The 27970-nt window shown below is 41.6% G+C and overlaps 2 protein-coding genes across 5 annotated transcripts in view; both read left to right on the top strand.

Annotated features, from left to right (window-relative positions):
- Positions 1-50: 50 nt before the first annotated feature.
- On the top strand, positions 51-15020 carry borcs5 (BLOC-1 related complex subunit 5). 2 transcript variants are annotated; one of them, XR_003832385.1, is made up of 5 exons: positions 51-471; positions 1063-1206; positions 1985-2142; positions 2828-3132; positions 14901-15020. XR_003832385.1 is itself a non-coding variant. In XM_029433863.1 (4 exons), the coding sequence occupies exons 1-4, from the start codon at positions 414-416 to the stop codon at positions 3059-3061; spliced, it is 594 nt and encodes a 197-aa protein (XP_029289723.1). In that variant the 5' UTR covers positions 51-413; the 3' UTR covers positions 3062-3313. The 2 variants fall into 2 exon arrangements, 1 of the variants encoding a protein (XP_029289723.1); XM_029433863.1 differs by lacking the exon at positions 14901-15020 and having other exon boundaries at positions 2828-3313.
- The window catches only part of LOC115009692 (alpha-1,3-mannosyl-glycoprotein 4-beta-N-acetylglucosaminyltransferase C-like), a 51103-nt gene continuing 26237 nt past the window's right edge, over positions 3105-27970 (top strand). Inside the window, exons 1-3 of one of the 3 annotated variants that reach the window (XM_029433859.1) lie at positions 3105-3132; positions 14901-15019; positions 26507-26595. In XM_029433859.1, the coding sequence (XP_029289719.1) occupies positions 15018-15019; positions 26507-26595 (91 nt within the window). In that variant the 5' untranslated portion in view covers positions 3105-3132; positions 14901-15017. Of the gene's footprint in view, positions 3133-14900; positions 15020-22027; positions 22232-26506; positions 26596-27970 lie in introns of those variants that run through there. The other 2 variants (XM_029433860.1, XM_029433862.1) reach the window with 2 other exon arrangements.

The following is a 27970-nucleotide window of genomic DNA, read 5'->3' as shown; positions in this document are numbered from 1 at the left end:
TCTGGATACAAGAGGCAGACCCCGTGATCAATATTTACGGAAGTGATGTCTCGCCCTGAACTGTCGGTTGTCTCGTGTATTGTACACATTGGTTAATTCTTTAAGAGACGTCGGTGTCCCTCACCACGAAGAGAAGTCTGCGGAGCTAATCTGTTAGCTAATCTGTTAGCAGGACCAACTGACGTTAGCTAACACAGCTAGCTAGCTGAGCCAACAACAACAACAACAACCTTGCCTTCTAAGTCGCCCTTCGGGACATGGCTATCTCGGTGTGTGTGTGTGTGTGTTTTGAGGTCGTGTGAAATCGTTACAGACGGTTTATTTATCAGGTGTTTTGGGTTATTGGTCTCGCTGCCGTTTCTGGAAACATTGACGAAAGCTAACCGCTAGCTTGCTAGCCAAACGTTTGCACCATGGGAGCCGAGCAGAGTGCAGACGCGGAGCACAAGCACTCCGATTACAGCTCCTCGGGTAAGATGCCTTCTGTAACATTAAGAACATTTATTATTTAGATATGTTAGCTTGTTATGATTGATGGAAAGTAAGTACGGGGAGTATTTCCTTGAGTATTCCCATGTTATGCCTTCCACTCCACTACATCTGATGTATTTGTTACTACAGTACATTTACTCACAGATGCTTTCTTATACATTAACTCTGCCCCATTTTAATGATGCTTATACTTTATTATCAAGTTTGAAATGTTTCCTGCATCACAGCAGCTCCACTTCAAACATCAACAAAGATTTTAATGTCAAGAAACAAGGATACATTTATTTAACATTACAATCCATGGTGACAATATGTTTCAAGCACCTTCAGCGAGTATTTGATCTGGGATTAAGCGTTATATTTCATGTGATACTGTGATGATACCCTCTTTCACCACTGTCCATAATGACAGAAAGTAATAATGCAAAGACTGATTAATAAATGGATAAATAGTTTTCCTGAATCTTAAAACATTCTCAGATTTACCAGCTAGTGATCTTATTGCAACACGGTGAGGTGATGTGAAGTAACTACTGCCTGATGATATTAACAGGAACATTGTCTTTGCAGTGGTGCCCTCCCCAGCAAAGCAGAAAGCAAAGATGGATGATATCGTCATTGTGGCTCAGGGGACCCAGTCAATGCGAAATATCCACAACGACCCAGATGTTATCAAGCTTCAGGAGATACCCACATTTCAGCCACTTTTAAAAGGTACATTATTCAAGTCTTCCAGCTGATGACATGAATTATAGTGTCATCTTTCAGACTGACTGGTCATTAGGTACACCTTCTAACTCTGATGCGGTCTAATACAAGTGCTCACTTACAGCAGACATCCTATATTCTCTGACATATATTCTATATATTATGTGAATTTATGAAGCCCCAGGAATTTACATTTATAAAAGCATAAAACAACCAAAACTGATTAGGGGCACTAGACGGAATAGGATACCATTTTAGACAAACGGAGCGAAGAGCACACATCTAAATAACTTTTACAGGTGATGCATTAAAAAACAAACGAAGAATATATATATATATATATATATATATATATATATATATATATATATATATATATATATATATATATATTTCACAAGGTTTCGATCTTTGTGATCTCTGCAGTTTTAATGTCTGACAAAGATTATTTTGTCATTGAAATGGTGCTTTATTAAATGATATTTATTGGTAGCTATCAGTAAAGTGCAGATCTTTTATCCACCTTTTCAGTTTTCACATGAAGATATTGAGTTTCATGTCATTTTCAACAAGTTCCCACCAGTCCACTTTCAAAGTAAATCGTCGCTGCAACCCATTAGCACCGTATTCTAAGGAGGATAATGAGCCACGTTTCGTGTGTAGGCGCTCTCCTGAAATACCAGAAGGGGGTAATTTGGTCTGATCCTCTGCATAGCTAATTACAATAATTAGCAAGTGTTACGCAGTTGTCAAGTCTTTGTGCTTTGTTTCCCGCTCTACACAGGAGTGCTGAGTGGGCAGACTTCACCCAGCAGTGTGTGTCTGGAAAGGCTGGATGCTGGTCAAGTTCTGCAGCTCTGCATCCGCTACCAGGACCATCTGCACCAGTGTGCCGAGGCCGTGGCCTTCGACCAGAACGCCCTGGTCAAGAGGATCAAAGAGGTAAAGAGATGTTTACCATGCAGGGTTTCTCACTGTGTATAATATAATAATGTTATTGTTCTCATTGTCCAGCATCAATTTTGATGATCAATTCTTGAATTGAAATTATTTGTCAAGTAAAAATGCTAAATATATCTTTTTATAATAATTATAAATGAATATTCTTCAGTTGTGGGTCGTTGCTGGCTGTAGCTCAGTCTGTAGGAAGTTTGCTTGAGAAGTGGAGGATCGCCCGTCCACTGCTCCCCGCTGGCTGTATCCTCGCTGCACACGGCTCCTGATAGGAGGATGGGTTAGATGCAGAGTCTAAATGTCCCTGTGCTGCGCTGCGTGTCCTTTTAAAGAGGAATATGCATTAACTGTTGAAAGGACATTTATTTCAAAATCCTTTATTCCTATTTCCATTCCAGTCACCCTGGGCTCCACTGTTTTATAACATTTTATTATTATCATTATAATTGATTATTGAGTAATTAATGAAAATGACAAGTATGAAAGACCTCATACAGATTTATTTTGTAATGTTTTATGAAAAGGTTATGTTCTCCACATTTATTGTTATTGTAATATGTTAATCCTTTTCATGCATTAGGAGATGCTGATGTAGAAATGTACGAGTTATTTTAGGATGATTTATTATCAAAAGTCAAAGATTATCTCTCTCCCTCCGCTTGTTTCTGTCCAGATGGATTTGTCAGTGGAAACCTTGTTCAGCATAATGCAGGAGCGCCAGAAACGCTACGCCAAGTACGCCGAGCAGATCCAAAAGGTCAATGAGATGTCCATGATCCTGAGACGCATCCAGATGGGCATCGACCAGACAGTGCCGCTGATGGAGCGCCTCAACAACATGCTGCCGGAGAGCGAGCGCCTGGAGCCCTTCAGCATGAGGCCTGATGGGGATTCTGCTACCAAGTAGCCTCCTTAACGCCAACACAGCTGCTTCTTACCTGGGTCTCCTTCCAGTCCTGTGGCCAGGAGGAAGTGCAGGTCTGTGCAGCTGTAGGGATCACCCATTAAAGTCTTTTTTGTTTTCATAGTCGAGGTAGAGCGAAGGTGTAAATGTGTGAGTCAGCGCTCCTGCTCAGTTCTTTTATTCTTCTGCTTAATACAGAAAGTTTTGCTAAACACGCTCTTAAAGTGGCAATAGACAACTTCCCCCCCCCCCCCCCCCCCCTGGCGATTTATTGTTGGCGAAGACAACCGGATCGCTTTCCGTTTCTCTCAGAGCCTACTACTAGCAACAAATTTAGTGAATTATCCAAACCCATCAGGGAAAAAGCAAGAAATATATTCAAATATAATATATTGTAATTAATAATCTCAGTTCACGACTCTTCTGCCAACAGTACGGGCTCTCTCCCGCTCCTCTTGGCAGGCTCTTGCACCACACTACCACTAAGCTTTATGCAAATGAATGTTCAATTATATTGCCAGTATGCAAATTAGTGTATGACGTCATCTGGTGACGTTTAGCGACTTTTGGAGCTAGTGCTAGCTACTGTCATTGGCAGCACTGCGCACAGAAAACATTTAGCTTTCCACGGCTTATAGGGAACCGATCTAAATGCCAGTTGTGTCATCATTCTACATTGTGCAATCAACATTTACTTCATAATGAGAAGTTAAAGGAAAAAACTTGCTTAGTGCCACTTTCTTCATACTTAGCATCTTTACTCCACACGCGTTCATACCTGAGTTTAACTACAACCTTCTGCTCCTGGCAACTGAGCAGCTCTACTGGAGCAGATGCCTACTTATGAAGTGCTGCGATCAAATGTGCCCTAACTGCAGAAGGCCTGGAGATTATTACTTATCCCCTACCTGCAGGGAATACAACTGGCAATCTTCCAGGCACACGCTCTCCTTACTTATCTTAAGGCAGGGCAGGAACTAACACTTTTGATTGAGTCAGAATGAACTCCATATGCTCCAAAACTTATCCTGCAGACATGTTGCAGGTTATAAAGACTCAGACGAGTGTGAGCGACATAAGTTTCTCTAAAATGTTCCGGATGTTTTGGAGATTTGCGCAAAACCTCCCAAGACACCAGAGCCACGCCCCTCCGCAAGAGCAGTGGATTGACTTTGGATCTCGCACTTGTGATCCTGGTTCATCTCGCTCCCACACCACATGCCTCACTCGCTGTTTGGAAATCCCTTCCATGAACTGCTTGCTTGCAGATTGACTGCTTTTAATTTTCTGAACAATATCGTTGCATCATTCTTGGAATATCGTGTCGAAGAGACTCACGGCGAGAAGACGGATTATTTCCATTGGACTACACAAGGAGCATGGGTGGTACTGTACTTTGGTCTTCCTTGGACTCAGGATGCGTTCAATATTTTTATGAACTGAGAAAACTTGACTTTTATTTATTTGGATACGTTTGCAATTTGCATGATAAACTGAGGAAAGGACCGAACAGAGACGCCGATGCTTCAGTCTTTTAGCAGAGTCGTGCAGAAGATGGATGCCGAGGTGGAGAGAACATTCTCTCTCGTCAGAGGTCACTGCAGCATTAACTTTGTCTGATTGTTGGCTTATCACACGTGCCAAAGATTCACAAGTCCTCGAAACTGTTTAATAATAATTGGCACTTTAGAAACAGTCGGTCATATCTTTGGTCTCTGAGGAAAGTGATCAAGTAAACATTTGTTTCTGTATCATAAATGATGCTCGTTAGGATTAAAGGGTCAGTTCTTGCGGTATCTAGTTTTGGTAATATTTGTCCAGGTCTTTGTTGTTGTAAGATTTTCTGCCACAATTCAATGGAGGTGACTGGAATCTTATTACACGGCGTATCGTTAATCTACATCCTTGGAGAAAATGTTTTGCTTTTACTAATCCACAAAAAAACCTTTCTAATATAGACCATAAGAAGAAGGTGTACTTTATTGAGCCCTCTGAGGGAAACTCAGTTTCTCAGACTGTTTCTTAGCTAGAAAAGTAACCAGGACATTGTCTCTGAAAAGAACTTCACTGAATTGTTAATATAATCTTTCAGCGCTGAGAGCACCAAAAACCTTTTTCTTTTTTCCACTTTCGTTGTTTGGTGGAAGCAGAAATCTCAAAACCGTGTCAAATAAAATCTAAACTATTTAGCTCCTCCTCCTTAAATCTAAGTGAGAGGAAGGTATGTTTCCTGATCCGGGCGAGCACTTTAACTACTTAATCACTGGTCAGTTTGCAGTGTGACAATAAAAAAACAAGAACAACTGTGTTATTATTGCAGCAGTGTTTTAAGTATGGGCTTGTTTAAATCCACTAGGTGGTGCCAGAAAAACGTCAACACGGTCTTTGGCTTCTTGACACATTTTTAAAGTCCCAAAACAGCTGAGTGTGTGTGATTGTGTGTGTGTGAGATGTATGTGCTGAAGGCCAAGAGGCTGCTGCTGCTCACACAGTCACTGACTTTAACCACCGACCAGTCCGACCAGTCCGACCAGTCCGACCAGTCCGACCAGTCCTGGTTGGAAATGAAGACTCGGCTTTAGAGCTGCAGCAATTTGCAAAGAATGAAAATGAATCGACGACTACTTTTGATAATTCATTAAATAATCTTTTCGGTTATTTCTAATGCTAAATTATTAATTAAATATGTTCTGTTGTATGTCAAACACACCAACTTCATAACAATGTCATGAACTATCACCAATAGTAATCTGAAGGTTAATTGATGACTAATGATTATTAGTTGCAGCCCAACATCCTTCTGTAACATTCTAACTTCTGTGCACCTGGAAAACGTTTTGTGCTCTTATTGTGACAACCGTGAGCCGTCCTGTGATGAGCTGTGGTCATATGCATATCTAACAGGGTGTTTAATGTGGCCATTTTTAAATGTATAACTTATTTCTTCTATTTTAATGTCTGAAAACTTAACGTAGTGAATGTTGCACGTCTTTTTTTAACTTTTGAAGTAATCTTGCAGCACCAAAGAGCCAGTCCTCTCAGTCTTTCCACTGTGTGATTGTTGTGTTTGTGACCAGCAACGTCACAGAAGCCTGGAAGCCGGATGCATGTGTCCTTTGGGGATTACGCCGTGTATCTATCAAACCCAAAGACCAAATCAGAATTAGGCTTTAAGGGATTTTGCCCAGAAAGCTTAGCGCTAACAGCGAGTGGCTCCTTTTGCTGGATGCAGCAGTGGATGGTGTTTTTCTCCCATGAGCCAGTGGAGTCTGATTAGAATTGTTGTGTACGTTGTTGAATTTTACATCGGTGTATTAACACGCTGAACTCAATTACACCTACAAAAGGATCCTCCTCCGGCTGGCTCGCTTTGAGCTACAGCATTAGTGCAATTCGTTGACATAAGGGGACATAAGACAGAAACAAGTTTTCTCCTCTCCTTTGATATGTTATCGCCTTTCATGTGTAAATTAAAACGGGTGAAAATGTCTTAAATGGCCTTGGGGGGTATTGTTTGAACGTTTGAACAGAAATGGAAATTGTCATTGCTTTCTGTGGCGAAGAGGTGTAAAAGTTCCTCTGAGTCTTTGTAATGAAGAATAGCTCCTGACGCTTAGAGCTGGATATTAACGCCACAAGATGATACAATACGATCTGCCACCAGGAAATTCATTCTCTGAAATGAAAGAGAAATCCAATTTCCCCTGTATACTTCTCATTTGAATATAAATCAAAGGCTGCTTTGCTCTTTTTTTATTTCCCCCTTCCTGTTTTGGCCACTCAAGATTGGAAACATGAAAGTTAGTCGTGGCTTCTTAGCCCGTCATCCTTTTAGGGTGAAACTCAAACTTATGCTGCTTGTTTTTCTGCGATAAGAGTCAAATGTTCTTAGATGAAAAACATTTAATATAATTATGTTTTAGTCACATATTTCAAATTGTACTTTTTCGGTTGCTCGGATCTTCAGCTGAAACGTTCCCTCGTTCCAGCTTCTCACTTGTGAGGATGATGTGATTAGAGCTGAAACCATCAGTCAGTTAATCAATTCGTCGCTAAACAGAAGATTTAGACTCTTTTGTTTTATGTATTTATTTACATATTTATTACTCTTATATTTGAATAGTGTTTTATTGTTCTCTTGTGTGCTACTGAATTATTGCTCGTACCTGCAGCGGGTCCTCATTTAGTTCCCTTTCATGTACGATATGTTTTGTGACATTATGATTTAGTTTTATAATTGTTTTATCGATTCTGCAATATTGAAGGGGTAAATAATAATGTTTCCAGCTTCTAAAATGAGTATTTGCAGCTTTTCTGAAAATATATGTATTTATTATTTATATATAACAAGACTGAAGCTCTGACAAACTATAAAAGGCATTTATAAAAATAAAATAAAAAATCTGATATTTTACTAAACAGTTGAATGATCAAGGGAAGAATAAGCAGATTGCTTAATAACTTAAATAATAATTAGTTAGTAGAGTTTGAACATCCTCAATAAAAGTCATTTAAGAGGGTTTAAGAAAAAACATTCCCCACACACTTTGGATCAATAATCTTATTGTAGATGGTGAAAAAAACAATTAAAACTAAATATATTGAATACAGAACATCACTATTTTCCTGCACAAAAGTAGATTTAAAAACTAAAATGTCAAACTATTCCCTTTCCTTGACTTCCTGTGCCAAATCCAATCCCTTAACCTTCTGAGCATCTGTCCCGGGACTGTTGTGAATACTTTATCCGTGAGTTTCTTGAGGAAAGGCGTGAGGCGTCCCTTAGATGATTGCCTGTATCGACTGTATTGACTTTCATCCTGTAAAATTACCCAGCACTGCTTTTTTATTTGACACCCAGTCACCTCCAGTGATAGATCCCCAGTGGAGCCTCCCCTTTGAGCTGCAGCCAAACATTATCCCTCTTACTGTAGACATGAATTCTACCTCAGACCTGATCTATCAGGGGACATCTAATAAAGCACTTTGTTGCTTCATTGCACACTCGTGCTCTCAAGGACACGGAGACGCTACAGCAGTGACGTGTCCTTCCACTGAAATACCACGAGTAGTTTTTAGGAGGGCCACAGTATATCTGCAGGCGACCCGTTAGAACATCCGTAATGAATTCAGTCAGATGCTCTTTGGTCTCTGCATCACGTATGTGCAGTGTAATGAGGAATATTTAATATCTGGAGGCGTTCACCAGGAGGACCAGCTGTGGTCGCGTTCAGCTGTTTGCATCAGTTCAGTTCTAGCTTGAGGACACTTCAACACCTTGTTGTTGGGGGAGTGAAACGTCCCTCATTATTTTGTTCATGGTTTGTTTTTTAAATCCACTCTTGTGCAGAAAAACTAGTAATATCCTCTTGCAAAAGTGTTTACTCATAGTGCTATTAAAAGGACATTTGAAACCGTTAAATGTCTGTAATGATGAGTCATAATCATCAATGCTCTTAATGACGACAGACATTTGAAGCTTCATTTAAAAACCTCAATCAAAGCTTTGAAAGTAAAGAAATTTGCTTCATCCCTGCAAGTAGCAACTCTCACCTCTGAAGGGACCAGAATGCTCCGTCAGAACTGCTTGTCAGTCGGTTGAAGAGCTTCAGAAACCCCCCCCCCCCCCTCCACACTTTTCCGACATCATATCTGGGAGACTGTTTCCAATTCTGTAACTTTCAGCCACCCACTTCACGCTCTGATTGAGCAGCGATGTGGAGGTGAGAGCGGAGCCTGGGTTTGATCTTCTCTCTCTTAGCTATCTTTGTTTCCATCCTTGACACAACTATCTCCATCATTTACATTCAAGTGAACAACCGAGTGCAACACTTTGAATCTCTTCCAGGAGAGACTGTCTGAAAGCTTGACATGACTTTGCGTCGTCCCACTCTCTCTGACGACCTCTCCTTCGAGTGCGGCCTTCGGATGTAAACACTTGATTTCCAATGTACAAACCACTTCTTTCCTAATATCTAAGTCCTCAGGAGAACCAGTCAGCAGCCAGTTATCACGCCTTGACCTCAACCAGTCTGATTAAACTAGCTTAACCCTTCTTTTTAGAAGAAGATAAAGCAATAATGAACCTATATTCTGATTAAACTAACTCTAGAATCCTTTACTTCAACAGATTTGAATACCAAACAAACATGACTACGTGAGTTCTGTATACTAACCTGCCGTGCCAGATGCTTTGTGACAGAACCATCTGAGAAGATGTCATTGGAAACTGTTTGGAAAAGAGCAGGCTCTTTCAAAAAATACTTGGCAGATGTTTGGATGAACCTTCACTGTCAATCGGAGAAGAGCGAAAACATCTTTTCCATCGAGCAAAGCCTTCAGGGCTGTTCTTTGCTCTCCCTTCAAAGAAAAAAGTACTCAGTTCTGATATGAATGCAGCTTCTATGCTAACCTCTTTAGGAGCCGCCATTGTTGTTTTGAAGGAACAGTCACCTCTACTTGTCATCCCAAACACATCAGACAAGAATCAGACAGTCGAAGCTCCCAGTTGATATTCTGATGTGTGAAAGGGGGTTGAAGTGGACCTTTAAACGTACGTTCTCTGTACTTTAGGGAAACAGGATAAGACACAAAGTTGCAGTTGAGATCTAGATATGCTCTTTATATATTCTTTATTGCTCAATGAAAGTAATCAACCAGCGGCTCTAAGAAAACCTTCAACAGCTGCGTGTAACGCTAGCTTTCAGACGGCCATGTTTACCACACAGGTGTTTCTGTAATGACGGGTGCAGATGTTCTCTATCCTCGTGAATCAGTGCGGCAGATTGAAAATCTAAAACATGAGACGCCGTAACAACGAAGCGTTTTGCCAGAACATTTTTGTAGGACTGTTAAAATAATGACACAAACTGCTTAAATATATGAAAGCCGGTTGCTGAGAAAAGTAACTAGTACTTCTTTTGTTGGCATTTTTACTCGTTGCTAGCCTAAATGTGGGTCTTTTAACAATTGATTTAACACATGAAACTCTCGGGCGACTGAACACCTCCAGTCAGTCTGGTTAAGTGTCAAAAGCTATAATTGATGTGGCTCAAACTGCTCCAGCAAAGCGTCCAGAAGCACATAATCATTGTAGATGTGGTTATTGGCAAATGACTAATGTGTAACACATCCTCCCCCACAGTTAACTTTCCAAGTCATTTGCGTAAATAACAAATGTTCTGGAAAATAAAGGTTTAACAACAGTAATAAAAGGAATAAATAAAGCCAGGACGAGGACGTTTTATCCCAGAGATAACATCGAAATTGTTTTACGAACTTGCCTTTTGATGGAACGAGGGACGGCGAGAGAGTCAGACGGTGATTCAGTGCCACGGGGGCTGCAGCCATGAAATCTGAGTGACGGCATCATGTGTCATTTGAGAGACAGCCTGTAGCCAAACAAACAGCAGCTCATCTCAGCCTCAGCTTGGATCGCCTGCTCTGAATAGAGGAGAGGTGACATTGTCTCATAGTGTGCGTGTGCAGAGGGGAGGGGAGTGTGCTGCCATAAATTGTCTAATGTTTCTTTACGTCTCAGCAGTCACGATGTCAAACCAAAGGTACTTGAACTTTGGATGCACTGGCTTTTTAGTACGATAGCAAGTGTGAGAATCTGCAGCCGAGCTGTGTGTTTGGTTAGAGATGTGATCCAGACAATTTCCAAGAAGCCGCACTTAACCTCAACGGGCACTCGGCCGACAAGTGAGGGGACCAAAGTGGTTGCTTAAAATCATCGTAGTGGCGTAGCACTGCTGTTTCTCCACTTGTGAACTGTAATCCTTAAAAGAAGTTCATCTCTTCCATTTACAGACTCTTATCTGGGTACAGTGGCAGCATGCTAAGACAAGTTGGCCAAACTTTCTCACCCTAAATGCTTATTTTCATGCGTAGTGATCAACTTTTTCCATTAGAATAGCAGGTAATTATTATTTTGTCATCTATGAATGCCCTCGGTTGAAGTGATGGAAAGAGACCTTTTTCACAGAAGACATTTTGGCTTTCATAAAGCGCAGCTGTAATTAATATAACAAAGAATTAGATTACATTCAGAGAGTTCCAGGCTCCTGGTTTTGTTCATGGCTTACTGGGACAGCTGTTTTTTCCTGCTGTGACGAGTCAAAAAGGTCTTTAGGTTGTGTGAAGGATGAAAAGAGATTGTTTTAGAGAGAAGTTCCCACCTGCTCTCTCACCTCCACACACCTGGCTAATCGCTGCTCAAAGTCAGCATGATGGTTGGATTGTATGTTTCGCAATGTTCCAAAAATTGTCTGACGCATCTCCTTCAAACTCCACTGTTGGAAAGGTGAGATGATGTGAGAGTATAAGACAATGGTTTGTCTGGGCCACAGTGGAGCCTTTACACTGTGGTTAAAAAGACACTTGGTCGTGAGTGCTATATTTCTTTGTGAAGACATTATATTTCATCCATAATTCATAGAAGTAGAGGAAACCCGGTGAGACGGGAGCCACGTCCATCACGGCTCTGTTATATTTTTTTACCCGCTCAGATGAGTGAGTCAAACAAGCCGCTGGGAGTTCTGCTCTCTGTCAGTGCACAAGCTTAGCGTTCCTTATTGTGGGACACTTTCATTCGGGTCCCCGAGCTCGGATGTTTTGCTTTTCAGCTTACAACTGTTGGTTACAAATGTGGCGTTTTGTTTACAGCATCTCTGCTTCTAATGCTTTAAGTGAAACACAATATTCATCATCATCAGTGCTATACACAAGTAGAAAAGGATCATAATGTGAGTAAAGTAGTGTTACTTCCGTTGTATGAGATGCTAATACAATGGGCCTAAATGTTTCACAATGGATTTACTCAGAAATGGTAAAATATCTTTGGTACAATGGTGATGCATCTCAAACGGTGAGCACCACATGGTTCATTGTGGCTTCATTTAAAAGGGAACACGTGTACTGCTTCACTTCAAACAATAACAAGTAGGAGGAATTCATTATTGGCTGTTATTCATATGCAAATCCAAACTTATCCTATCTACAAGAACACCCTTCTCTTCAGTCTCCACTTTCCCGTGTGTGTGTGTGTGTGTGTGTGTGTGTGTGTGTGTGTGTGTGTGTGTGTGTGTGTGTGTGTGTGTGTGTGTGTGTGTGTGTGTGTGTGTGTGTGTGTGTGTGTGTGTGCTTGAGAAACAAAGCATCATCACATCCTATATCAATTATGTCGAGTGGTCTCTTCACATTGATTACCAGATAAGAGGTTGAGCCAAATGCTTTGTTCCTGAAACATACTGTAGGCAGATGAGTTGGTGTGTGTCGGGGAAAAGGCTGTGGAGGACCCTCGAGGTTTGATGAGAACAGAACTCAGTGAATGCGTTGGCCTGAAGTGAAACGTCCTCTGCGTTTGGCTGTTTCCCAAACTTGGACAAACACCCAAATCATTTAAAATATCATTATCACCTTGTCCCCAAAACCACATTATCTGCAGCGTCTGGTTGTCTGTTGCAGCTGTTTTTGCCAAAAGATTTCTGCTGCCTCCATTTGAAAGTGGATTAGAAAGAGTTTGTCCGTCCAAGACCCCTTCAGGGCCCATAACAGGATTTTGTGTGTGTGTGTGTGTGTGTACTTGAAAGATATGTCTGCTGGTATTCTATATGTATCTTCTTGTCAACAAATCCCACAAAAAGACTAAAAACAACAATGAATTGATCTTATCACCAAGTATCGTGTGCGTGCATCCAGCCCGTTATAACTGATTCCTCGCTGCCACAAAGCCACAAAGCTCCATTGTTGTCCAAAATCGACTAAAAAAACACTGTTGCGCCGGGTGACATGTTCCTTCATATCCATAAACATGGTAATTTATTTTGAATCAATCCCACATACACCATCCTGCTTCCGAAAATACTCACTAGAGCAACACATTTGTATTAATCCACATCTAAAAATAGTCCCCAAAAAACGCATGATTTACTCGTGCTGGAGTGATACCTGCGAAATGATTTCTATGTTACTTAAAGGTTTCTGTCTTCAGCAGGAACAGCTGAGCTTGACACAGACAGTCGTACCTTTTTGAATAAAGTTAATTATTATTATCTTTTAAAAAGAAGCGTTGGTGTTGATAGTCATGGAGTCCGGTGTGTAATCAGCAAGTCATTTGCATTTTCTCTCCACTCTTCTTGTCTCTTACCAGAACTACTTTCTTTGAGTGGTGAAGACGTGTGTGGAAATCACTTTAAACCAAACACCTCTAAAGAAATTAATATAATTTGATATGTCAAATGAAGAACCTTACGTAATGCTTGACATTTGAAATTCTCTTTCCTCCCTTTCACACAGTCACTCGTTTCTGTTCATATCCAAATGGTGTGAAAAACTTGAGCCAGGAAAGCCATTACAGTTACCATCATGTCAACACCATCAAATCCACTGCCATCGCACAGGAACAGTAATATTGGGGAAAGTGTGGGCAGATTAGAAAGTCTGTGTTGTATTATAATATAACACCACAGTAGAAGGTTCACAGCAACGGCTCCTGGAAAGAAGGAAACGTGTGTGAAGAGTCTGAAAAGAAAGTAAACGTTGGGTATCAGACTTGTAGTAAAAGGAATAAAACATACTAAACTACAAATGGAACAATTCATCATTTTAAATAATGCATAAAAGCAAACCGTAATGTGCACGGTGAGCGTCATTTCATCGGCAGCCAGTTTGAGTTTGTCTTCCTCGAATACGTGACTCCCTCGACAAAGACAAAAGTGTATTATGGTGAGAAAACATGATATGTTTGATTAAGGTTATTACACTGGAGTCAAGTATGACTGCAGTGTGAGATGCACCGAGCTGGAGGCTCCACAAGCATTTCCAACTACCTTAAAGCTATAATGCCTACTTTTAATTTACTGTTTCTGTCAGGGTCACAGATGGATGGATATCACATGACCCGTTAGAAAGAGGTCTGTTTGTTAGCTATGAAGGTTATAACAGTAGCTCACACGAGAGCCTCAATCACCACATTTGGAGATGCATGGTTTTCACTGGGCAGGAAGAGGATGACAAACTGTAATCTGTGAAGTAACTGAAGCTGTCAGATTACATGTAGTGGAGTAGAAGTATAAAGTTGCATAAAGTAAAGAACCTCAGTCACTTTCCACCACTGCCCATCGAGCCTCCATTAAGTGAGTGCAACATGCAAACTGCACCAAGAAATCAACTAGATTAATTCACCGCGGGGCCAAAGTGCGAACCACTTGGCTGCTGTTCCAGTGTTCTGATAATGTGAGACTTCATCTGCTCGCTGCCTCCCTCTGAGAAGAAGTGAAGTGCCTCCAGTGCGTTCATACACGATAGTTCAACTTAGGGTTTCTCCACACCAGAGTTGTATTTCAATTGGGATTTGTGTCCTGTTTTAGGACAGGAGCTCCAAATGGATTATATTGAACCAATGATATCATGCTTATTTTTATTAGATTAAATATATAGCAAACAAATATGGATTCGGGGTTGAGGTACAACATCCCTGGTGAAATCTCTTCCTTGTTTCCCGTCACGTCTCTTTTGTTGACGCTCTGAAAATCTTCACCGATGTCTAAACCTTGTGAAAATGATCTTTTAAAGTTTCACTGAGCTCAAGGTGACGTCTTTATTTTGACATTCAATTTGCATGATATAAAACTTTTATCGGTAAACTATAAAACTCAAAGTGTTGAAGTGTTTTAGCATTAAAAACCAATAAATCCATCTGGAATCTTCTGCAGACCCTTCTGCATACCAAGTGCACCTTGAGGTCGCTTCCTGCAGAATAAGGAGACTGTTGACCACGACTATTAACATCAATTAAATATGTTTTAAATTCATCACTAAATAATTTCACTCGTTTCAGAAAACCTGACCCCGAGACACGGCACAGAGGGAGCTCCTGGCCCGGTGCTCCAGGTGAAGAGGGGCGGCTCGCGTCTCGTCCACCGTGCTGCCTTTCATCCCGTTCCACCAGGTTAAAATGTGAGTTGCAGTTCACTGAATATTTAGTCACGCTGGGAGCTCTCGCAACCCTTGAAATGATCGGTTATGAAATATTCAGAGCTCATCTCTGTGGGGACGGAGCAGGAACACAGCGGGAGCTCCGACAGCTGATTGGGCGACAGAGTTTCCCTTCAGCTTGCGTTATTACTCTGCGCTCACCTTTTACACTGACAAGGCTGACATTAATAGCTACCCTTCACGCCTCTCAAGCATGTGATTATGGTGCAGGCAGTTAGAAAATTCAGCAATTGGCAGTATAGAGACGGGAGCGTTGCAACCGGGCGAACAGTTATCCATTACCAGTGATAAAAATACCACTGAAACAATTAGGAGCTTGGAATCATAGTACATCTGACATTTTAATCAAAATTAAAACTATATTCATGATGTTGAAATAACAGGGTATGCTGATCTGGGGTTATACATTCGCTTTTCAAAGCAACTACTGGGGATTAAATATTAATAAAGTGCATAGAATAACAACTATAACGTCTCCTGTGCAGCAGAAGCCTCTTCGTGACTGATCTATCATTAAACATTCACACATTAAGCAGTTTAATTGACCACATTTAGAGAAAAAGAGTTATACGTGTTAATACAAAGTAAGTTCTTTGAAATGTTCTTAACCCACTTTAGCTTCTGAAGCGAGAGTACTTCTCTTCACCATCAATATGTGGAAATCTGTAACCGCCTCGACACACGATCACAACAGATCAAACATTTGAGAGTGAAGAATATCAAATAATCACAGTGGAAGCAAAGAGTTCCTCAACTCTGTGTGGTTGTATGAAGTACTTATCCATCGTCAGTGTGTTACTACAGTAGATGGCATGTTTGTGTTTGTATTCATCAAAGTCACAATAAGACAAACAAACTAAGACCAGCAGCGTCTGTGTTATGTGAGGTGCTGTTAAACGACTGTTTTTGTCAATGGAGTCTGGTGACACTTTCAGTTCCCCGTCGGAAAGTCTGTGATCTATTCTAAATGCAGCGTACACAATAATAATCCCGTCCTCCTATCCGTTTCTCCAAAGCGGGGGGAAATCCATCCAAACTATCCCTTTAAAACAGTATTTGTAAGCGGAGCGTATGTTTCTCCATCCTTCAGGGACTCGCAGTGAGTTTGTTAGCCGGCAGATAAGTTAGGATACCTGCTGCGACATCGTTCATCCAGGATCCTCCTCTGCGCCGCCTGCTTCACCTCCGTGGCATTGTGTCCTCGTTTGATTTTGCGCCAGTCTTTCTGCTCACACCCCTGTCTAAACATTCTCAGCGTGAGATATTAAATCTCATTTTTGGCTTCGTTTGCTGCCACTCACACTTCCCCTGAGTGACGTTATCCATCGTAGTCAGAATATAACTGCTGTTTTGCTTCAGTTGTAGGTGTTTTCATAATCTGCGCTGCATTATTTCCCTGTCAATCACCTGTCGCCAACATAAAGAACCACAAGTCTCCTCCAGGAAATTATGCCTCAAAAACACGTCGCTTTAAAAACTCCGTTGTCACGTCCTCCTCGTCGTTTTATTTAAACTCTTTGTTCGCTGGAGCAGCTACAACAATGACAAAGTTAATAACACCCGACGATGACAGGTCCGCTGTTTCTCTGAATTCTTATTCTGCACCCAAAAATCAAAACCAACTCTATTGTCACAACAATAAATAATCGAGACGGATGAATAATTACGGCGAGGGGAATCAATTCCAATTCAAAGTTTGTGACAAGCTAATGGATTGAGCTCCGGTTCAGCCGTGGTGCTGATGTAAATTGCTGCCGGCCGCCGGAGATGAAGGGAAAAATCTCAAGCGCTGCTATGATCCACTATGTTCCCTCTGTGATTGGAAATCTCATGATGTATGGAGGAGATGAGGGGAAGTATTGACTTTCTTATTTTTATTTTTTTACCTCGCACAATCATCGCTCTCATTGCATACCTCAAGGTCTCGTATTAATCATTCATCGCCTCAGGAAGTAATGTTCAGAGGTGAAAGTACTCCATTACTTAACCAATACCACAAAGTACTTTATTTTCAAGGAAAAGTCCAACATTTGGATGTTTATCTACTAAATGAACTTGAAATATTAAAAGTGGAACTCATTCTGCAAACAGGAAATGTTCCCTGGTTACTGATACGTTTCTTTATGTTACAGAGCAGGTTGTTAATGCTGATGCAACAATGTGTAAGCAGCACATTTACTGTTGTAGCTGCTCAAGGTTGAGCCAGTGTGAACTTTTGTATAAGTTAGAGAGTGGTTCCCAAACAAATATAAACTTATTGGAGAGTTTTACGTCAGCGTTATCAGCGGGATGAGACGAGACTGTCTCTCCTTCCTCAGCCTCCTCCCCGTCTCCAGTGTTTTGCGATGGTCTAAAGCGCCGTCGGTCGACGTCCGAAATGCTCTCGGATTAACTTGAACTTTTAAAACTCTTAATTAAGACTTGTTCTGACACATTCGGCGCCGATTTCCCCGGCAGGAAATCCATATTCATATTTCAGAGAGAAGAAGGTCATGCAGCACAACGCCAAGAGACCAGTCACCCGTGGATGTCTTTGAGCAGGACTCTGCGTTGCCTCATCAATTCTTAATTGATTTATTCATGAATTAGCTTAGCGTGTCTCCAAAGCACACACGAATATCTAAAGTACACAGCAGCTTCCTGATGTATAATTGCATTCCCTCGGTGTATCAATAGTCAGCTCGCTGTCACTCATCATCATGGCTGCTAATGGTTGCAGGTTATTTGCCGCTCAGAGAAGTTGACAGGGAACTTTCCCCCTAATGAAGTCGTTCCCAGGAGAAAGTTGTTGAAATTACAAGTTCCCAAGACAAAATACAGTAGAAACTGTGTTTAATCAGGCGAGAGGAGAACATGGAGGCATCGATGGGTGTGCAGAAGCCTGCTCTCTGTCTGACTGGACTGAACGTTGACAGTCGCTTTAGGCTCCTGATATAATCGCTGCCTTAACTCTCGCTGCATTATTCCCCTTGAAGCGACGTCAGTTCTCGGTACAAGCTTCTTTATGTCACTTTCTTTACTTATGAAGTATATATATATATATATAATATAATGATAACATCCACCTTTGAGTATCCATGCACAGCAGTGTGAAGCAACAGATCACTTTATATCTATTTATTAAACCTTCTAATGTCGCTTCTGTTGTGTATCGTGTTCATTAAATGTGCTGCGTCTGGACGGGTTGTGTATTTTAACGTCCCCTTTATAATAGATTTTGCACATGCAAACCAAACACACATTTCTGCCTTTTGCACACAGAAAATAGACAATAAAGTATTTTCTGTGTGCATGAAAAGTTAACAACTAATAATATTAATCTTAATACAAGCTTATAGAAATAGTCACACACTAAAACGTGAAGCATGCAGCACAAAGATAATAAAACTCTCGTAAACACAGCCGTACAAACCCAACGCAGAACATCTGGCAACAGTTACCATAATAATAATAATACTAATAATAAAACTAGATGGCAAATATATGTTGTGCAGAGTCATTAGCACTTTAACATTTTTATTTCACTTTAAAAACACACCAGAGCATTAATGCTCGTATGATGTCCATCTATTAAAGATGTAATAAAAGCAAACGCATAATAAAATTGCTCTGTCGCCTTAAAGTTTATGACTAAATCCTGATCGCAGCGTGTTAAAGGGCCATAAAGTGGTTTTGCACGTTAACTACAAATTGCATTCACTTTACATCTTTCAAAAACAAACCTTTGTTCGTTGATTGTTATTTATCACTTTCAGGTTGACGCAGGTTTCGGCTCATCTCACAACAGTATGATGATCAACTGGCTGTGACCTACATTTGCTTTGGATACATAATCCATCTGGGGAAACGTTTATCAGCTTTGTTTTCACAGCATTTATCTCCCAGGTTTGATTATCTCACGCTACAGCCCATGAATGAAATGTGTTTGCTGCAAATGACTCGAATATGAGCTTGGCAGTGGGTCCCTGAATGCATCACGAGGACCGTTTTCAAACCGGTCTGAGCTGAGCAGCAAGAAAACAATAGAAACAAGTAATAAACACCAACATCACGATGTTCAACCCTCCAAAGACCATCTGTTGCTTTAATGTGAAGAGGAAACAATATTTATCTTTAATATATCTGACAGCTGGTAGAATAAAAATGTTTTTAATTGTACAATAATGGTTTTATTACAACGTCTACAGAAGGCCTGCTTCCTCCCTTTCCTCCTGAAATGTTTTATTTTCAGAGTATGGGTCTGCAGGGAACCTTTTCTCCGTTGCATAAATACATCTCATGACTAATTAAAGATCATGTGCTTCAAATTCCAGATGAAACTCTGGATGTCCACCGTGGAAATCTGTGCACCAAATCTCAATCAAAGTTTAATTGTATTTTCTTGAGGCTAATAAACAGACGTATAGAAGCCGTAAATAAAAACAAGGACAGTAACAGGAGTCCTGATTGCATCAAACGCTGTAGCTCCCCATTAAGAGCGGGACCGCTTCTCTTCTTTCATTTCCTCTTCATATCATAGCGCTTGAGTTAGGCTAATGCTTACTGGAGTATGGTAACAGCGGGGACTCTGTGTTGGCGCTTGGTGTTACACGGTGTGATCTGAATGATTTAGGAGCACTTGCATTTTAAAACAGCCTCAGCACATTTTCAGATAGGCAAACACGACAACACCGAGAGCTCTTCACGCCTTCAACTCGAGCACATCTCTGTTTTTCATGCCGAATTAGAACGAATACCACATGAGGACATGGCGGCATGGATAATATATGTAATCTACATTTTAAGGGGCTTGAAGGCTAATTATAATTGCAAATTGGCAACTTGACTCCTGGCCCTCTTTCGGCTCAGACCCAGTTTGAACATTGAAGGCAACATCCCCTCAAAATTCACTCCTCAAATCCTCTCAGCGACGGCACTTTGCTGTTCGGATTTCTTTCTTATGCGGTGCAGCACAATTTCACATTTTCTCACATGCATTTTTAAATAAATGTCTTCCACTATAAATGCATTAGAAAACCTGGAGATGGAGATAAGTGACAAAGTGGAAAGGTTTCATGTAGGCTTAGTATGCAGTGGTGGAAGTACGCCGAGGTTTCACTGAAGCTTAAGGCTCTCAATCAAAACAATTAAACGTTTGAGGGCGTCGCAAAGTAGTGTGGGATCATGGGAGTTTGTCTTCTCTGGCTCCCACACGGGTGAAAATGTAAAGTTTACACCAAGATCTTAAAAATGTGGCTTAAAGAGTAAATGACAGCGCAACGCAGGGGATACGACGCCATTACAGACGACCAAATAAAACTTTAATTCAAATGTAAGCGAGAGGTTTTAACACCCAAAAAACAAAATAGAAAGGACATTTTAACATTTAACATATAACATATAACATATGAGGGAAACTGAACATAAACTTAAGCAATTGTCAGTTTCCTCTCTCCTCACATCAGGGGGGTTGATCACGCGACGCAGGTGTTGTGATCAACCCTGTATCAGTGTTTATGTTGTCAGTCAGTGTTGATAATGAAACTGTGAATGTGGGATCACAAGAGATTTACGAGCTCTGCTTAAGCACAGATCTCAGAAAGCTTCACAAATGATTGAGGTTTATAAATTCAGACGCTCAACGCGTCGGCTGCAGATAGATATATATATATATATATATGCATATATGTTATATATGTTGATAATGTAATAGAAATTTAAATGTCTACTGTTTTAATTATATAAGTTTCCTATGTTAAACAAGCCAACTGCCATTTGATGCTAACATAGGAGTGCCGGTCAAATCAAACCAGGGCCAACTGCCATTTCATGTTAATACAAGACAGACGCATCCTGATCAAACTGATAAACTAACAAAAGACAGGACACACCCAAATCCTGATCAAACTGTTTAACACACTGAGACAGAATATTAAGTGTATCATCCAATACTCTGTTTACATAACTATTACCTTACAAGCATCGAAGGGCAGTCTGGCCCGGCCCCCTGTGTTTCTTTCCTCACCTCGTCTCCAAACCAAGTTGTATAAAATGCCTATGTGTCTTCTTCCAACCTGTGCCCTTCCATAGACTACGCTGTATTCTGTGAAACTGGTGCCATTTGTGGCCACAAATAAATGCACAAAGACAACTCTGTCTCTATCACCATGTATTTGATTTTATATACATCTCTCCAGAGTAAAGCAGGAAAACTTCCACAACAATATACTGTTGGCTTTGTTTAGTAAAACTTCAAACGATGAGCGTGAACTGAACTGCAATCAAATCACTATTTTATGCTGAGTCACAGAACTAGAGCTGCAGAGATGGATGTATTAAAACCACTATTTTGATTTGAGTCATTTTTTAAGGCAAGAAAAGGTCAAAATTCTGATTCAGCTTTTGAAATGTGAATCTCATATCAATATATAACAATGAGTGAGTGAGCAGCAGAGTTGAGATGCAGCTGGAGGTGAGCTGGTGAGGAGGGAGTGTGTGAGTACAGAGAGAAGCAGACAGGTCCTCGATTATCCAAGGAAATCATTTGACTGAAAATAAGATTCAGCTGTATGAAAACACAATATATGTGAAGAACTAAGCCTCAGCAGAGTGTTTGCTGTGATCAACAGTTGTCTGTCAACAGATGTTCCTGTTCAGGAGTTTTAGTGAGGACAGAGGTCTTTGCAATAAGGTCCTGAAAATGCAGTTTATGTGTTGACGTATTAAAATCTATCTGGCAAAATATGGAAGTGCTCAGAGTTGTGCAGCGGTGGTGTGATGCATTGCCTCTTTAAGGCAGGCAATCCAAAGAGAGAGTGGGTGGGGGGAGGGTGTCGAGGGGGGTTAGAGAGAGGAAAGAAGTGAGAGCCAATAAGACACTCTGTTTGTGACACCTTGTGGTGGAGAGTGAGGGGGTGGCAGAGATGGAGAGAGAGGGGGGCACCAGTGGATAGAGAGAGAGAGAGGGATCAAAGCAGAGGAAGAGACAGAGGAGGAGGAACAAGGATGAGAGATAGCAGCGCTGCAGCGAGAGCGAGCGCCCTGCCTGCCTTTGCGACGAGTGTTTACTCCACTTTTCCTGAGAGCCGGTTATGTTCCCTCTGCGTGAGTCATGGAAGTGATTTAGGTGAGTGGAGCGTCGCGGAGTGGCAGCAGAAAGCCCCAGATCTGTGTGTGTGTCTGCGCCGTGGGCAGGTAAGCTCGCTCTGCATCTCTCTCTGGGTGTCACTCTCACTGTTTTATCTGCTTTTTCTTTCTTTCCTGTCTCCTGCGACGAGCAGCAAACAACTTCTGCAGAGTTTGGGTCTTGTTTAATTTTCCTCTCCTTTCCTCAGTACACCCCTTTTAATGCACTTCAGACTTTGTGCTCATGCAGGCTGTGCAGTGGGACTGTGTAAAGTGTGAAAGGCGAGCTGCGGCTTCTCTCTGACAGTCTGAGCAGCGTTTAGTGTCTCAGTATTGACAGCCGGGCCGAGAGGGGCTGAGGGTTGGAAGAGGATGAGAGGGAAATGAGTCAAATCTCTGCTTGAGGGACCAGAAGGGTAACAGCTGATGATGATCCAGATCTGTACGAGGAAAGAGAAAGAAGATAATGCTGCACAAATAATTCTTGGCTGGTTGTCAGATTTTACACTGCCTTTTTATTTTGGCTTCGCAACACAGCTGAGGTAAAACATCTGTAAAAAGCACTGTAGCGGCGCTCTCTGGGCATCCCTTCACGTCCACGCTGGCTGAGTCTGTGGGCTTTTGTTTGGAGGCAGGTGAATCTAAGATTTGTGTCTCAGCCCTCCTGAGTGACAGCTGAGCTCTATCACAGCTTTCATCATGACTCAAGCTGGTAAACCTGCAGCTCAGCTTGTGACACAAATCCCCGTCCCCTTCAGCAATGTGGGAATAACCTGCCTTCATCTCACGGCTGGATCACAGTGATTTACTGCTGCTGCCCGTCAGCCTGGGTGTGTTTGTGTGGGGTTTGACCTATAATGGCACCTAATGGCATCATATGTTATTTCCAAGAGGACACTGTCAAACGAGACGCCGTCGCCAGTCACATCCAGTTGTAATATGGGACTTGTTATTAATGCTAGTTCTCCTCATGACCCCCATCAAAACTACTACTGGCAGTGGTGCTAGACAAGAATTAATGGACCCTTTAAAATTAGAAATTACTTTTATTGTGGGCTGGATTTACCGTCAGCGAGCACCTCCATCACTCTTCGCCCCGTAAAGGACGAGTCCAGAGGATATTTTTGTCTTTGTTGGCCGGCCCTCAACATAGTCCTCAATGTGCAAAAGATATCAGCCTTCATCCCCTTTCTCCACATCCCTGTTAGAAACCCTTGTCATTCATGTATCTGCTTCTCTCTACCTCTGCTTGGATTGGTATGGATCTGATGCGGCGAAATGAATCAATAAAGGAAAATGGCTTTTACCTGGATTGACCTCATTCGTGCTCTTTGTGGAAAGAGAAAAGTGTCCCTGACATGTTTTCTGATCCAGTTTACTGATGTTGTTCTCGCTCCGTGTGAGCTGGACTCCAAAAACCTTTTAATCACCTTCCTTTAAATTCAAGACATCATATTAAAGTTTCAGTGCCGCAGACGCTGGAGGATCAATAAACAAGCAGAAACAATGTGAGAGGGAAGCAATACAGCTAGTAAACACACTCAACAACTTGAGCCGCAGCAGGTGGAATTACAAATCAGTGTCATTTTGTTAATGTCAAGACTATCGAGTGAGCACAACACTAAAGATTTCAGACCATGCAGGGACAAAAACTCATTTTGAGCTTGCAGTCCTGTAATCACCGTTTCCCCCAGAGACCGTGAAACTTTGACGACTGTGAATACAAGAAGCCGTGTTACTCGCTTTAAATTTAGTGGCACAAATTCTCTCGTGGGTGCAAAATCTGCATTGCGAACAAGAGTCTCAAGATTTGTTTTGTGTTTCTAGATCTTTCCCTGTGTATCTGCAATCACCTCCTCGTCCTAGAGCAGATGTTCAGTCCTTCAGAGGATGCACAGATCTGATTCGCTGGATCGATATTGGCACCGACACTGACCTTATTAAATGGGATCGGGTATAATTGGCTGTGACGTGACCAATCAACATTTAATAAAGTTTCTTTCCCAAAGTAATTATACAATTGAGTGTTTCTGCGATCAGTGACAGATATTGAGTCACAGCGGGCCCCTGACTCGTCTTATAGCACCTCAGATACCTCGAGTGTGTACACAGGATTCTGAGGTTTCATAATCAGAGAAGAGAAACACGAGCATCTTTATATCCAACAGCTGAAACTTAACGTTTTATCAACATTGTAAGGAAACGTTTCATATTGATCATACCCTCTAAGTGTATCCTACTAGCGCATCACAACATCTTTTAGTAATATTTATTGGGTATTTTATTACCGTTATTAGTGAGTCGTCAGTGGGACCTCTCGGCCACCAGGTCGCCCCACGAATAACGTGTGTATGGTTATGTTTAAGCTCAAAAGCATCTTCACTCGGACCACATGTCGCTGTGTAACCCCACCCCAACCCCACTGGAGGTCAACGACTGTTTCTGTTTACCTCTGTGTGACATCTGACGTGTGGTTGCCACCAGCGCTGCTGCTAACGAGGCTTGTGAGCCAATAGCATACTGACGTTGGCATCACATGGTATCTCTGCGTCTGAGTAGATGCCAGTTTTAACGGGATGCGCTCGGCTTCCCTCCAGTACCGACCCCGAGTGCTCAGTTACTAAAGGAGGAAGGACACCAGGCTGACAACGCGCCATCCAGGAGCTACATGTGATCGATTGCACCTTTTTTAAGTTGCTCTTTGAATATTAAAAAACGTGATGCTTTGTGCTCAGCAAGTGATCTGCTCAGAGGATTCATCACGGTTCTGTTGCTGCTGTTTACGTTCCTGAAATGGAATTTAGTTTGACCACAAGAGCATTCTGTTGAGCAACCCTGAACCATGACAATAAATAAACCTTGAACCTTGAAACACGAGGCCGGGCGTAATAATAACAATCTTTTCCAAACCTAACCGACCGTATCCAAAGTGCAACTGGACTCTGGATCTCGACCTCGGTCTTTGCTGTCCCAGCGTCCACCTCGACCGGCTGCCTGCGGCTTCCGCTCTGCACAAACAAATCTCAGGCAGCAATTAAGCTTCTTTAGCAAAAACAAATGAGTTGTATACATTGTTATTTTCAAGGCATCGAGTACTGGCCCATTGTTGTTGTGTGTTAGTAAACCTCCAGACAAATCAAGTTCTTGGAGTTTTAAGATTGAGGACTGAGTCGCTTCAGTATCAACACATTTACCTTCCATCTGGCAAAAGCAAAGGGATGTTTCTCATCCCGAACAAAACACAAACGACAAGTATAAACGAGCATTCAAAGGTCAATTTCGATTGGGAAAAAAACTGCAAAACAACCTCATAACTCAAAAGAAACATCCATCAACCTTGGAACAATGGATGTTTTCTTATTCTGCGGCCTTCAGATGTCTGCCTCTCTTTCAGCTTCCTCCATGATGAGAGAAAGTGTGAAGAAATTTGGAAGGTGGGTGGACTGCCTACTTTTAAACAAGCAGGCAAAGTCTACACGGCCATCTGCTCGCACCAGAATATTTTGTTTTTTAATTAAGGCTGCAGCCTTGCAAGATCCAGACTCTCTCACTCTCGCAATTTAGCATCTTGCACTGAGAGCGAACAGCACACACAGCATAACATGTTAGTTGCATCTAAAAGTGTGGCTTCTGCGCCGTTAACAGATGCTGCACAAGTTCCTCGGTGTCGACGCTTCCTGAGCGACTTGTTATTCCCTCTTTTATTTTTAGAATGTCTCGAGCTTTGAGACAAAACGGAGACTTTAACGAGGGGTCTTATTGAATTACTGTTATTCTTGTGACACGTTTAAGCTAATTATGTAAACGGCTGTGCTGTGCAGATGTTTCACTCATTTCTAGATGATATAATTAAAAGTGTGTCCTAAAAAATGCATAGGTTTTATTGAAGATATGCTCATAAGGGTAAAAAGGTTTAGGGTGTAAAGACTCAAAGACGGAAACGTATAAATATATGTATCGGCCTGGTGTTTAGGTGGGCGGTTCTAAAATGTATTTACGTAATAGTTATAATGAGCACTGCACTTGAACACTTTGTACCACTGGAGTGCAGATATGTGTTTGTTTTCCGATGATGGAAAGCAGGCGACACTTTTTGGGAGATAATGAGGCTGTGCTGTCTTCTGTCGAACCACAGATGTAGAGTTTTGGGGAAACGGCTCAACGCTTTTCTGTTTGTGAAAGTCTGATGCCTTCCTCTGACTGAACATGCAGTCCTCCATCTCAAGTGGCCAGACAGTTCATTAGAGGATGTGTGGGAGAAAATGCATTACAGTCTTTTCAGTTACAAAACAAAATGCGTCACCATATATTGTTCTTCTTTCTAACTCCTGTTTTTCCTTTCAGGCCGACTCATTTTGTGATTAAGGATCAATGCCAGTCCTCCGAGCTAATAGAAGGAACCCTGACAACGACCCGACCGCATCAGCAAGCAGGTAAGACTTTGAGTGTCAGAGTGTGTCGACATGGGAATCAAGAATCGGTTCCAACTGCTCCGATCTATTGGATTTGTATCCGAGGTTATCAATTGCTTTTATCGTCGCCGCCGTGTTTTTCTGACGGTTGCAAAAAGTCACGTGTCAGCTGGAAACGGTTCAAAGCGCGGCTTCATCAACAGTGCTGCTTGTAATGTCTGTATTCAGATAAGAAACGTCAAAATATATTGAAACACGTCGCTGCAAAACGGGCTAGAATCCCAGGTGCAGTCTGCGCACGAATGAATTATTACAAATTACGATTAATATCAATAAAAAGAAACTTAATTATAGCACCTTACATACAACACATGCAGCTTACCACCATGACGACAGAATAACCGTTATATCCTATGTTATAATAGCATTAGCGCCACACAGACAGCTTTAGCAGATGGTCTAATATTAAACCTGAGTAGTTTGTTTTTACACAGACGATCGATCAGGAATCAATACGCACAACCGATCATGCTTTTATATCTCATCCCACATTGTTAGTTGGGATCACACATTTGCAGCGGCGCCTCTGTGTCATCAGTTCATCCAAATGTATCCGTTTTCACTTTCAGTTGTTTGCATGACCTGTGAACTCTGCAGCAGAGACTCATGTATTCATCCCACTGATGGATCGAAGCCCCTTTCTTTAGCTTTTCATGTGATTTCAGATCAAACTGCAGTAAAAGGAGCTTTTTAAATTAAAACACTTTGCTCATTTATCACTTTTTAAAAGGGAGGTTCCAGCAACGTCTCACAGTTTCCTGGAAAATTAGACAAATCACTTTTGTTGAGCTCATAAAATGAATTATTCAGAACTGGCTTTTTCCTGAATTACAACATCTTTAACAATTAAAAGGTTTGCCATGGTTCGGTACTCTGCTCTGCTGCGGAGAGACCCCAAAGTACGTCTGCATTAAAGATTCATCCAAACAGCTGCTCCTGGAGTAAAAAATGTGTTGGCAGGCATCCGAGGTGCTCACGTGCCCTTTAGCAAGACTCGAGTCAGGATCTTGACCTCTGACCTCCACAGAAGCCGGTATTCTTCCTCTGTTCCACAGAGCTCCATCGTTCAGATCCATGAGCCACACTGTTGCACTGGCTCACATGTTCCTTTATCACACACACACACACACACACACACACACACACACACACACACACACACACCCCGACCTACTGCCATAATATCTTACTAGACAACCATATGTGTATTAATCCGCCGCTAAAAATAGTCCCCTACTCCTGTTTGAGCAACGTTTGTTAAAATAACCCTTTTTAAGTATAAAACTATATATTCGTGAGCCGTCTTTAGAGATTTAGGTCTTCAGTACAACCTCTG

Source organism: Cottoperca gobio, chromosome 6 (assembly GCF_900634415.1).
Source record: "Cottoperca gobio chromosome 6, fCotGob3.1, whole genome shotgun sequence".
NCBI lineage: Eukaryota > Metazoa > Chordata > Actinopteri > Perciformes > Bovichtidae > Cottoperca > Cottoperca gobio.
Note: the sequence above shows the minus strand (reverse complement) of the source record. Positions and strands in the feature narration are given on the sequence as shown.